Source organism: Cydia splendana, chromosome 4, assembly GCF_910591565.1.
Source record: "Cydia splendana chromosome 4, ilCydSple1.2, whole genome shotgun sequence".
Classification (NCBI taxonomy): Eukaryota; Metazoa; Arthropoda; class Insecta; order Lepidoptera; family Tortricidae; genus Cydia; species Cydia splendana.
This window is the reverse complement of record NC_085963.1, coordinates 8692956-8707038: the sequence shown is the minus strand read 5'-3', so window position 1 is coordinate 8707038 and position 14083 is coordinate 8692956. Positions and strand designations below refer to the sequence as shown.

The following is a 14083-nucleotide window of genomic DNA, read 5'->3' as shown; positions in this document are numbered from 1 at the left end:
GGGTACAATTGCGGCTCTATAATCGCCCATAAAATTAACCCTTGATAGTTCTTACACCACCGAAAACAACATTTGCGCTTCTTTGAACTTCCTAGGTGCAGTTAGCTCTTCTTCGCAAAAGTTTACCGACCCCTGGCTAGTGTCTATTACGTTCTCAATATGAAATATAATTATATCTGTCGTAAATAGCAATCGCAGCATCCACGGTGTTAATTTTTTTCTAGTTATGGGTTCCGCATGCCTCCACTGCGACCCTTCTAAAGTGACCCAAGGGTAGATCCAGGAAGCTTTGCGATCTCCATGTTAAAAACAGATGTTTGTGATTTTAAATTAAGTATAGCATGTTATCATGCGTAGCAACTTGGCATAAAATTATCGGGAAAACAGGCCCCATGACGGCCGATACATCAACCATAATACGTCTAATCACTTACGCTGAGAAGACGTTCGTTACGTAGACATACTGATATATTATCCGTGGATAAAATATACAGGCGTGATCAGTTGATTTCAGATATTACATAGGAATATCCCATATTTTTCAAATATAGCCAAAATTAATCCGTCTTTTGCAATAGATAGCAGGCGAAGATAATCATATCTACCCATCTACCTGAAAGTTTTCAAAGTTTTATACATCCAGAGAAATAAAAGTTGCTGCAAGAAGTCTTAGGTAGATTAGATGGCTTAAGCTAGAAGACTAACTGCTAACTTTCAAGTTATATCAGTTGTTTTTTAGTTGAATTGAATGGTAATGTCGTTGATTAGTTATTATCAAAGAGATATTTATTATAGATAAAAAATAAGTTCAAAAACTAAAACCCGACTACTGCAAATCGCGCTCTAAAAAGTATGAAACAAGATAAAATTCTTATCTGAAATTATCATATAAGTCGTATGCCACTTTACCTTAAAGTTTATAATCGTGGCATACGTCCACGGCTATCCTCTGAATCTCTGTAAATATATAAAAAAATGATAGCTCTTATAATTTTCCTATATGATAATTTCAGATAAGAATTCTATCTTGTTTCATACTTTTTAGAGCGCGATTTGCAGTAGTCGGGTTTTAGTTTTTGAACTTATTTTTTATTTAATTAATTTTGGGGTCAGGATTTCGTTACTTACAATAATATTTGAAGTCACTTTATATTACTTTTGCGAGGGCGTCCTCAGTACAGAAATGCACGCAGAGCGCCGCATATATGGCTACGCCCGACAACCTTTGGCATGAAGGCGCCTTCGGCGCCTGGCTTTGGAACGCGTACAGCGAGCCTCGTACGTCGGGCTACGCCCGACTCTTTTAGTATGAGGGCGCCGAAGGCGCCCGGCTTTGGAACGCGTACATCAGGCCTCGTACATTGGGCTACGCCCGACTCTTTTAGTATGAGGGCGCCGAAGGCGCCCGGCTTTGGAACGCGTATATCGTGCTTCGTACGTCGGGCTACGGCCGACGCTTTTAGTATGAGGGCGCCGAAGGCGCCCGGCTTTGGATCGCGTACAGCGAGCCTCGTACGTCGGGCTACGCCCGACTCTTTTAGTATGAGGGCGCCGAAGGCGCCCGGCTTTGGAATGCGTACATCGTGCTTCGTACGTCGGGCTACGCCCGACTCTTTTAGTATGAGGGCGCCGAAGGCGCCCGGCTTTGGAACGCGTATATCGTGCTACGTACGTCGGGCTACGGCCGACTCTTTTAGTATGAGGGCGCCAAAGGCGCCCGGCTTTGGAACGCGTACATCAGGCCTCGTACGTTAGGCTACGCCCGACTCTTTTAGTATGAGGGCGCCGAAGGCGCCCGGCTTTGGAACGCGTACATCGTGCTTCGTACGTCGGGCTACGCCCGACTCTTTTAGTATGAGGGTGCCGAAGGCGCCCGGCTTTGGACCGCGAACAGCGCGCCACGTACATCGGGCTACGCCTGACCCTTTTAGTGTCGCCTTTTGGACCGAGTCCGGTGCGTCACATAGGTACGTTTCAGTATGCTTCGCCTGCCCACTGCCACAATTTTAACGAGGTGAATATACTAAGATTACTAAGCAACTTTTACCATGGGACTAAACCCGATCTCGTAAAACAATTTGCTGATCTGGACTTCTATACCTATTCACGTTATAAAATATTGCAGGTCATTAAAAACACCATGTATATAGCGGCCAAACAAATTTCTTTTGAAAAATCCTTCTTGTATCGCTGTAGTCGCGTAACACGCGGATAGATAGAATCCAGAGCGATTGTAGATTCGTAGTTCGAATTACCTACCAGATAAATTAATGTTTTATTGGGCGCATGCAAGCAAAGCCGGGTGCAAAAGCTAACAATATGTATATATTTGAAATATGCTAATTGAGCTCTTTCAAATGGTATACAACACGTAATCATTACTTATTTTTATTTTTTTGGTTCGTGACTTTATGACCTCTAGAGGGCGCCGTGTTCATTTTTTGGTGACGTCATATAGCCTATAACCAGCGGACGATTAAGAGGATTCGAATGACACGTCGTTTGTCAAATTTCAATGAGCACTTTAGAAGTTATGAGGGAACAGATGAACATACATACATACATACATACATACCCACAAACATACCGGTCAAAATCATAACCCTCCTTTTGCGTTGCCGTAGTCGGGTAAAAAGTAGTACCTAACTTAAGGAAAAATTCGTACGTAGTATTTTTATTTATTTATTTATTTAAACTTTTGTTTCTTGATAGTTAAACTAAAATTGCGCTATATACGGCGTCAAATATTATGTGGTAACTGAATAACAGAAACCAAAGTTACTGCATCATTGTATGTATGGGACCATACAGCGACATTGATTTCCATACTGACTCATATTTTTCTTAGACCTAACTAAATACATAGTTTGTTTAATTAATTTAGTCGTTATTCTTTATATTTGTATAAAGAACAGTGTAAATACATACGTATTTTTAACGGATTTCGGACTAATCCATTATTCTAGTCACGGCTCATGATCCAATGTTATTAAAGAAGATCTCTTTAAAACAAATTTCGTAATAGTTCGCGGGTTTATTCCTTTATCCAATTAATGACGTACCCGCCTTACAGGAGATCTTAATTAATTTTAATTCACCGACAGCGAAGTTTTGCTTCATCCAGAGCTAATGAAGAATGTACAGGTACATTAACTTAATATTCATTAAGTTTTATCGAGCTCAACTAACCCTAAACTTTGTTGTTACTAGTTTTATTGTTCAGTATTGAAAAGAATATGTGTAACTATTTGTTCTTAACTTCGATTCTAACCGGAAGCCAGACGCACGCACGATGAATTTAGACGATTTGAGGATTAGGCGATCTTCACGTGTGTAGACTTTTTACCTTTCCCAAAATAGTAAAGCGTGTCTAACATAACAAGGACCCAATTTAACTGGAGGAAAAACACGCTACGTGACGACCATTTGATTCGATGCATTTTTGATTAATGGCAGTGTCACGGCCAATAGTTACTTGTCTCTAACTGCCTGGCCACGACATCGCGCGACCAGCGCCAGCGGCGGCGGCGAGCGAAAAGCGAATGTTACAAAATAACGGCTCGATTCGGAAAATGAATTAGATTTCTACTAGACTTCAACAAGTTACGATACGGGTAATTTAAAGATATTTGTAAGATAGATATGTCAAATTTGACGTTTCCGCGATTCTGGAGGTCCTCTTGAACGATTTCGACAAGTTATGACTTAGATATCCAAGTCACATCTAGTCGATATCTAATGTAGATCTAGTTGATCTCTAAATCGTCTCAAGATCTTGTGATTATCTCGAAATCCGAATAGGCCTGTAAGGCGAAAAGAAGAGAGAGGCCACGACGCGCCGCTGCCAGCGGCGACTCGGCGAATTTACTCGAGCGACCGGCGGCGGCTAGGCGCGGCGCGGCGGGCGGTGGAAACAAAGACACGGGCGCGGGGAACGCGGCCACGACTCACAGCGGCGCGACCGGTCTTAGCGGCGGTACGCATCGGGCGGTGAATCGTAGAACAAATTTTTTTATAATATTCGCGCGCGATAATGGATACGGAAGTGTTTATCACGGAAATATGGTTGATTAGTCAGAACCACGTCAGAACTCTTTTTGATCAGAGTTTAGGTGTCTGTAAATGTTCGTCCAAGTGTTGGAGTATATAATCAAATGTTTCTACACTCATTCTTGTGTACTCGTAAAAATTTGCGGGTTGCTTTCTATTTTGCTTTTTATTTTATTTTTCTTCGTACAACTCTCTAAACTCGCCTAACGTATAACGGCGTCTATTAAGTTCGTGCACACCTTCTCTTATATTTAAAATATCTCTCATGAAATATGAGCTGCTGTCGAGGCACTGAAGAGCCACTTCTGACAAAGACATTTTTAAACACTTGAGTACGTCCCATTCGCTCGTCGCCGCCGCCGCTGCTGCGAGGTCGTGGCTAGGGCTTGCAATATCGGATGGTTTCCAATTCCGGAACTGATTTTCGATATTGGATTCCAATTCCGGAATTCCGGAACTGGTTCCAGAATTAGGCTTTATCATATTTTTATTCGATTTTTTAGTAAAAAACAACAAAAATGTGAAATTCTGATACTTTACGTTTATTAAAGTTAATATTGTATAACCACTCACATACTTGATCTTTTTCAGTGACCTCTATTATTATAATAAAATAAGGGTGACAGCTGGTAGCTACAGTTACCAAAAGCAAGTGAGTGGTTAAGAGAAATTTAATTTGAAGTAGGTACGTTTTCTTTACCACCCATTTTACCACCTTATTAAAATGGTCGCTGTTATTCACTTCTATGATACGGGGTATTTATTTGGGGAAACTATAGTTGCTAGCAAACCATTCGATGCATAATTTTATAAAATAGTTAACTATAATAGCTTCCTACTCTTCCTAACCTAGTAGGTAGCGGTGTTGTTTAAGAAGTTGAAGGTCTAAGTTTGGCTTTTTCCTTCCTAGTTCCTAATTATGATTCACAATATCATATATTATGTGCTTCTACAGGATTCGAAATCGTTAATAGAGAAAACCTCTTTCTCTCTGAATTCAAGGTAAAAAGTCCAAATATTTTTAAATATCAATTCTACAAATTCGCTTATGTATGATTCCGACTATTCTGACTATTCTAAGCAAGTAAATCGCTCTGCTTTTTTGTATTTTTATTTTTTTATTATGAGCCCATATTGTCCACTGCTTTAGCAAACGGAAAATTAAAATATACCTATACTATACTATAGTTCACTGAATGACTAAGAAGCACTTAATAACGACAATAAACACCCGTACGGTGTAGTTTCTTAACAATTTTTAATAATAAACGTATTAAAACCTACAAAAAGTACTTATATCCAATTCCGGAATTTTCGATATTGAGTGGTATCAATTCCGGAACTGTAATATCGGAAAATTTGTCCGAGATTCCGGAATTTCGATATTCCGGAATTCCGGAATGCAAGCCCTAGTCGTGGCATGCTCGCCGCGCCGCTCTACCTTGCCGCGCCGCCTGCCGCACCGCTGGTCGCTTAAGACCAATGTCGTGGCCAGGCCGTTATAATATCAAATCATATGGGGCCTATTTAACTCATCAAGGTATCAGATGTGTCGGACTACTTTCCACGCAAAATAAGTGTATGTTCGATAGTTCGTACGAATTAAAAGAAGAATTTACACTAGAAATAATATCTAAGACTAATCCTTAACTAAAACATAGCGCTGTACCATTAATTTCCTCTCTTACCTATATTGTAAGCATTCATTGATATCTAATATCAGCATATCTTGATTGATTGCGACCTCGGTTATGGAAAGACTTGTGTTTTTTTAATAAACAGGGATATTATGTGTTCAGCCTGTGAAAACAGCCCACTTCCCACTCCAATATTGACGTAACGTGCTGAAACACGGGTATAATCGCAAAGTTCTAAGCTATTTTTATTTTCGCATAAATTGTGTATGGTTCTAGTGTAAAGTTGTAATGTTTTTTGAAGTGAAAACTTCTTTAGCGGCGCTGAGCACTTTTTGTGACGGGGAAAATATGTTAAACTCGCGAGAGCGTAAGACGTAAGACGTGACGTCACGTGTGACGGACACTGTTACAATGTCATTGAGTTTTTCTTTTTTTATTTAAATGCCAGCTAGTGAGTTTCCCTCAAACTGGTACTAATATAACTCTAGAACTCACAGTGATGTGCTTAGGGGTTTCAAGTAATGCGACGAAATAACGTTACATGGCGTTAACCTCAATTATACATAGTGCTGCAAACATTTTGCACTAGATGGCGCTGTTATTAATATTTTGAGTTACAATGTCATTGAGTTTTCACTTCTGCCGGCACTCCCGGAGTGCAACCCGTTGTTTTTTTTGGTATAAATAGTTGAAACTGTATAATATGTATGTATATTGAATCAAATATAATATTATTAATCAGTACACAAATAAATAAATTACTTGTACTAAACGTGATACGCAAAAACAGTTTTAAATATTTCGGTGAAAATTTTATTATGTACGTAGCCATATGATATTTTATATCCCGGGTATATTATTTATGGGGGTCAATATTTACGGTCAATCATCCTAATGTACAGTTTATCTGCACTTTTTGCCCACATTTTCTAACAATATGCTTAACAGCAGGAGCGATGGCTGCACAGAGTGACGTGAGCACCGAGGCCTGTCCGACAGCGTGCGTCCGCTGCGCATGCTGCGGCTGCACGCTGCGCGAGGCCGCCGCGCGTCACGAACAGCGGGTCGCCGCTAACGAGCGCCTCGAACGTGCCAATCTTGAGTGGAAACAGGTCAGCTACATACTTTAACAGGAGGAGCGATGGCTGCACAGAGTGACGTGAGGAGCACAGAGGCCTGTCCGATAGCGTGCGTCCGCTGCGCATGCTGTGGCTGCAGGCTGCGCGAGGCCGCCGCGCGTCACGAACAGCGGGTCGCCGCTAACGAGCGCCTCGAACGTGCCAATCTTGAGTGGAAACAGATCAGCTACATACTTTAACAGCAGGAGCGATGGCTGCACAGAGTGACGTGAGCACCGAGGCCTGTCCGACAGCGTGCGTCCTCTGCGCATGCTGTGGCTCCACGCTGCGCGAGGCCGCCGCGCGTCACGAACAGCGGGTCGCCGCTAACGAGCGCCTCGAACGTGCTAATCTTGAGTGGAAACAGGTTAGCTACTTACTTTAACAGCAGGAGCGATGGCTGCGTTAAGGGACCTAGTACCGAGGCCAGTTACAGCGTGCGCGTGCGTTCGCTGCACATGCCGAGACTGCATACTGCGCGAGGCCGCTGCGCACCACAAACACTGGGTCGCTTCCAACGAGCGCCTTGAACGCATCGATCTTGACTGGAAACAGGGGGCCTAGCTAAGATAAAAATCGTTTGCAGAAAACTAAACGAAACGCTAAGATATACGCAAATAATGTATGAAAATGATAGCGTTTCGTTTCGTTTTCTGCAATCGATTGTCATCTTGGCCCCCTGCCGGCCTAGCCAAGGTGACAATAGCTATCGCTTCGACAACGAAACGCTTTGTGTCTCTCTATCACTCTTCCATATTAGTGCGACAGTGACAGTTGCATTTCGATCGCTACGGAGCGTAAGCGATTGGCATGTTGGCTACGCGGTCTGGTCGGCTACTTATTTGATTGTAGGTAAATTCTGCATGGGAATGTTTTCTCGTCGCTAGAGTCTATGAACTTAAATTTCTGCAGGTGTCATTTGATCGTTATCTGTATATTCTTACTTATCTACCACATGCGTATGAAACTATTAAGTAAAATAAACGTGGGTTTATACAGGTAGTCGATGTCAGAAAGACCAAAGGCGCTTTTGTTGGTTTTCGCCTAACGTGAGTTAAATTCTTTATTTAGGGTGGTCTTTATACAGCTTAACGTCATATTGCTCTCCCATACATTCCGATAACGTGGGTAATAGAAAAAGTTATATTTTGCTACGCTGCTTCTTATTTACAAAATGTAATAAAATTATATGATTTGTTCTTTTCTAAATGTTATAAGTTTTAATGAAATTGCAATCTTGATAAAACAATTAGTTTTGTTTATAATAAACGAACTATTGTAAGCATCAAAGCAAACTTGAATGACGAAATTAGGACAGAATCTATGCAGAGTCACGATAGTTTTTTTAATAAGACTTTGTACAACGGGTCCTTTATTTCATTAGTAGTTAAGTGCTTGTACTTATATTACTTTTGCATAAGCAAAGAAGCTGCAATTTTTTATTTTAAACGTATGTTTTATTTGAGATAATTTGTGAAACAAGGGGTGTTTTCATAAACTCCACTACTTTTAACGTCGGGGCTAAGGAAAATAATAAGAATAATAATAGTGGTCACAAAAGAAATAAAGACCTTTGCTAAGAATGTATAGCGAATTTTCCTGCATAATACAGGGTGTAATCGTTAAGTGTGGCCAGGCGATAATTCAGTAAATAAAACAGATATCAGAAAACTTCAAATTGATATCGAAAGTGCGTTACCCAATGAGTAAAATTACATTAATAAAAGCAAAATATCCCAAACATTAACTTTAAACCCTCCCATACATTTAGTACGACGACTCACCCCTAGAGATAAAACTGCTTGAGATTCATTATTTACGATAGTAAACTGTAATAAAATAATAAAACTACCGTTTATGAAATAATAAATCTTTTTAAGTTCACGTATGTTTTTTTACAATACCTACCTTTTTATGTACACTTTAATGGCATCACATACACAATAACTCAAAATTCATAACTATTCATAAGTGACAAAATATACTCGTAATTTCCCGATGCAGTAATAAAGTTTGACAAGAGTGATATCTGAATATACCTCTGATTTCACCCTTATTTTATTCAATTACTTAAACGCCAAGTCAATCAGCTGGAGTATTTTGCAGCCCTGAATCTACTTCATCAATTACACGACATTTCAGCAGGAATTGACGGTTATGCATGTCGCACTTAATTAATGAACAGCGTCGTCGGATATTGCCGGCGCGCCACGCTACTCACGACAGCTGTACATTTACTCATTATCCTCTTGAAAACGTATCTAACATTACGGTACTTAGGAAATTAAACCCTATTCTTTGGCCCATAGGGCTGGTTTAGCAAAAAAAAAATAGGTCGATTTGTACTTGAAAAAGTAAACATGAAAATCTAGATCTTATGCAGCGTTAACTTAGTATTTGGTTAGTTAATAAACCATAATATGGCTTTAATAATCATCAATATCATAATACATTCAGAGAAGATCGTTAAATATTTGTAAAGAGGAACCTAAGCATAAAATAATAAATTTATTGACCCCGTAAGTCCCTGTGTACTTGTACAAGTACAATTAAATTCGAGTTTTGAACACATAGGTATAGAAATAAAAGAAAGTTCCAAATTCAAAAGCGCCAAAATGCCCTAGGTCTTACGAGGACTAGTTTACATTTCGTAAAGTTCACATGATAAGTCCTCCTCTTAAGACACTTACCTACTCGAAGAAGATTTAAATTTCTACATTTATTTCGTTTTTTAGAAAGTACCTAAATAAATGTAGAATGTTGTCCATGTGTCAAAGCGACTACCTACATTAACCAAGAGGATAGATGTAAGCACGATGTGTGATTTAGGGTTTATACCTAAGAACAAGTAGGTGCGTACCCCCACGTGACTCAGTAGTAATTGGCGTTTGACTCCCTCGCCTGAAAATCTATCCTTGACATTTTGATTAATCGGAACACCCTACGGAGTTTAGGTACCTACTGTAAAATGTTTGAAACTCGAACAACTTCTTAAATCGCAACCAGTCGTTTTACACGTAACCGTTTTATTTCAAGCTGTGAAGTAAATCTGCTAAATTGGATTGGAACACGAAGTTAAATGAAAATGAAGACAGTATTTGAATCCGGGGAAGCGTTCAATAATTGATGGGCCTAGCAAATAAGACCACTTGATTTGGCCTTGTTGTCTTTAAGGGGCTATTTGGCATTAGGAAGGAAATCCCGGTTCAATAATTGACAATCTATTTATTCGTATTCTCAGGACCATAAGATAAGATAGTTATTTATTGTACAACCGTGTTACAGAGGTGTTATGTAGTACATGTGAGTTTCAACGGTAACCCAACTCGGGTATACAATGGACATTTAAAACTAACTTAAAACTAAGAAACATATAACTAAGTATTATACACATACATAGCATATCTATCTATACAGAATAGACAGTATCATGAAGAATATAATTCAAACAAATCCTTTAGAGAATAGAATTTCATTCTTTATAAGCCATTTTTTAAAACTACGCATAAACTCTATGTCATCTAACACTTTTAATTCATCTGGAAGCTGATTAAAGACGCGAATGGCAGTAATATATGTATGTGCTTTTATTTTTTTATCGTAAGTTTTACAGAGTTCGTATATATACGAGTATATGCCGGTTAAGGTTAGAAAATAGGATATTTAAAGCTGCGCAAATTATCGTGTTACCATAAGCTTCCTCAATAAACAAAATTTCATCATGCTATCTTTATTATGAAGCGAGTAGGTAAGTCTTTATAGAGCTTTATACTTGGCAGTCGCTAATTGTTAATTGTTTAAGTCAGATCACTTTGGGGGGTAAAAATTATAGAACTTTGTGAAAATTATACATATATAATGTATAATTTTCAAGCAGTAAGTTGTTAACTTATTTAAAATGCCAATATTCTTAAGAATCCATGTTTGTCTAGGGTGAAACTACGAGCTACAGCGTTTTTACGGCCTTATTCGTAAAAAAATCCATAATAGAGCCTTGAACGACATTTTATGGCCTAGCTCGGAAATATCACTGCGGTTGCGTCTAGTTAAGTACCTACCATCTTCTCATTTTTACATTTTACAAAACATCGGTTCATTTAATCACAGACTAATTTAAATGAATAAAAACAAATATAATCAACCCGTGGAACGACGGCAACAGCTTTTGCAATATATGTTTATTGACGCGCTTTCGATGATGGGTCTTTTCCTTGTTATTAAATCGGACAGCAAGCCAAAGCTAATTTTATAATGGCGCTCTCGGCAATGTTTTTTTTTGTGTCCTTAGATAATTCGACAGTGCCATATCAATAGCCTTCTATATGTTTATGTGATTAAATATTCATTAGAACTGTATGGTAACAGATCTATAGGGCAGTTAACAGTAGTTTTAACGAAGGGAAACGCGTTTTCACTGAAAACGGGTTTTACGGTAACATATACACCTACATGTTACTTACGTTATTTAAATTGCCGCATTTGAGATAATTCATTAATTTTATTCAATGTGTCATTATTATTCTCTTTATTTATTTCTCATCTTAAGTTAGGTTATTTTATAATATGAATATAAAAGTAAAATATAAAAACACTTACAAAACAATAAAAATTAATATAAACACATTATAAAAAACCTAACCTAGGGTGCCGCCAGCAGCGGGGCAAGGCCCAAGCTACCGTGGTCAGGGCTGCAGAGAGAGGAACCGGCGGACTATCCGCGCCGTGTCCAAGATCACCGCCTTCTGCATCTGACCCTTGATCCAACCACCTAGCGAGAGTCTCTCAAGGTGTTGGTCGAGACTCTTCGCTATTAGACCGTTTACTGAAACGACTATCGGGACAATGATCATTATTATTGTTATTACTTTGATAATTAAAAATGACAATTGACAATTTTACATGTTGTGTATATTGATGGTGATCTTACCCAAAATTGTGTGAGTTGCAAATGACGGTACCCACCCGTCACGAGTATAATATAATAGTATATTAACCTAAGTACTGTATATTGGTAGTTCACAGAAATTTTTAATTCAGTCAACAAAACATTCTAATACAGTGTTTGGCTGTTACTAGAACTTTGTTAATCTTAATTACACCTTTATAGAAAATATAATCGTAAGATGTGACTACGGCTGTTGGCAGGTGGCAGTAGTAGCGGACCGGGCGCTGCTGGCGGTGTTCGTGCTGGTCACTGTCATCTCCACAGCGGCCATTCTCCTGCCCCAGCTCACCAACCTGCACGTCGGAAACACGCCCTTGAAACCACCCACTTAGAACACAATTTCAAATATTTCGGTAACAAACTTTTGTGCCAACGAATAATTATTACATGGTCAAAATTGTGCCAATTAAGTATTAATTTGATAACTTATTCGAGTAAGTGAATACTCGATTCTACTTAAAGTTTTAAACTTTTACTATAACATCGGCCAAATTATGATATCGATAACATTTGGTATAATTTTAGACAGAGATTAAATTGCTCTATTTATTTTGCTCTGATGACAAAAATAATTGCCTAATAATTTAGTACCAGATGTACACGATTTGTTAAAACAATGTGTAAAAAATGTTTATCTTTTTACTTTCCTTAAAATAAGTTGTGCCAATTTTATAAAATGTCAATTATTTAACTAAATATTTGAAATACTGTTCATTAAGTTGAATGGTGTAACGTTTGTAGTTTATAGGAGATGGCATTATAGCTAGTTATTACTGTTTATACTTTGATTTATCTTATACCTATTGAATCTTCGCCATTTTATTAGCTTGTAAATACACTTAACAGATATCATATCACACAATTAACAAACAACAAAGTACACAAACAATGCAATCACTGAAATTACTCATAATTGTTCAAATTAGTTTTCATTTTAAGATTATATTGATTATCAGTGGAAACAGTTTAGAAATTGATGTTAGTTGTTGAAACATAATATTATAAAAACTAGTGTATGCTCAAGGTTGTTGCCAAATAAGATAATTAAAAACGAAAGTGTAAATATTAATAAGAAAGTTACAATAATATGTTACTTATTGTATTTTAATTGTAAAAAGTGCGAAATAAATTTATTGATATTATTTAAGTGTTGTTAATCAATTTGTTATATTTCGTTTATCGCCAAATTAAGTAAAAATGCGTTTTACCTAAGTGAAACCTATTTATGTTTTAATTTGTTATTCTGTATTTTTGCGTTTTTTATCGTTTGGTATCATCCGGGTAGCATAAGTATAGGTAGGTAAATAAGTAGCCTACTCCCTTTTTCAAATCGACTCCTAAAAAAAGAGGAAGGGCTTAAAAATATCAAAGCCCGGTTAAGGTTCTTAAGGCTGTCACTTGTTTCTTACGACTTACGAGTATTAATGGCTTGGTCTGATCACGACTTTGTAGATGAGAGAACTTCTCTTTGGTGCAATAAAATGCCGCGAATTCAAACAATCTTCTAGAACGTAAATTTATGTCGACCGAATAAAATTTAATTAATCTGACGTGACGAGAGAAGGCACTTCTTGAATAATATGCAATAAAAAACCGGCCAAGTGCGAGTCGGACTCGCGTTCCAAGGGTTCCGTACATTAAGTCCGACTCACGCTTGACTGCACATCTGTAGGTAAAGAACTATTTTGTGTATTTTTTTCTAAATTTTAGACCCAGTACTTTCGGGGATAAAGGGGGGAATGGTCATTTTTTGGCTTTTTTCTTAAATAACTTCTAACCTATTTATTTTAAAATTATAAAAAAATATTTGAAAATGAGCTCTTTCATTTGATATACAGGGTGTCCCATAAGTGATACGTCACAGTGACACTGGAGGTAGACCAGGCCAAGAGGACCCAAACCAACTTAACATGACCCCAGTAAAAGTGGCACGGTTTTCGAGTTATTGCCAAATTAAGGTTCTTCATGAATTTTGACCGTTTTTAACATTGTTAGTGCCAGTGTGCACTCGGAAAGGTCTAGAAAGTTATTTTTTTTATGTGTACGGCATCATGAATAGTTAATTTAGATAACAGAATAGGTATTTTATCGATAAACAATGTAAAATGCAAAAAAGTACTGGTTTAATCTTGAATTAAATTCACAGCGAAACATTAGTTTCGACTTTGACCACCTGTCGTGAAAAAAAATTACTAGAAATGTAATGTGCTGATAACGTCAAGCTATTGAGCATGTTATGCAGATTCAAAAATGGTATGACACATGTACCTTCCTGCAATAAAATAGGAATTATTATCGTCTTTCGAAAGCCTCATAAAAAATAAGTTAAAACT

The 14083-nt window shown here is 38.0% G+C and overlaps 1 protein-coding gene across 1 annotated transcript in view; it reads left to right on the top strand.

Annotated features, from left to right (window-relative positions):
* The window catches only part of LOC134789847 (neuronal acetylcholine receptor subunit alpha-10-like), a 92794-nt gene extending 79957 nt beyond the window's left edge, over positions 1–12837 (top strand). The window contains exons 10-11 of the mRNA XM_063760512.1: positions 6636–6799; positions 11951–12837. Of these exons, the coding sequence (XP_063616582.1) occupies positions 6636–6799; positions 11951–12082 (296 nt within the window). The 3' untranslated portion in view covers positions 12083–12837. The remainder of the gene's footprint in view (positions 1–6635; positions 6800–11950) is intronic.
* The last annotated feature ends 1246 nt before the right edge of the window (positions 12838–14083 follow it).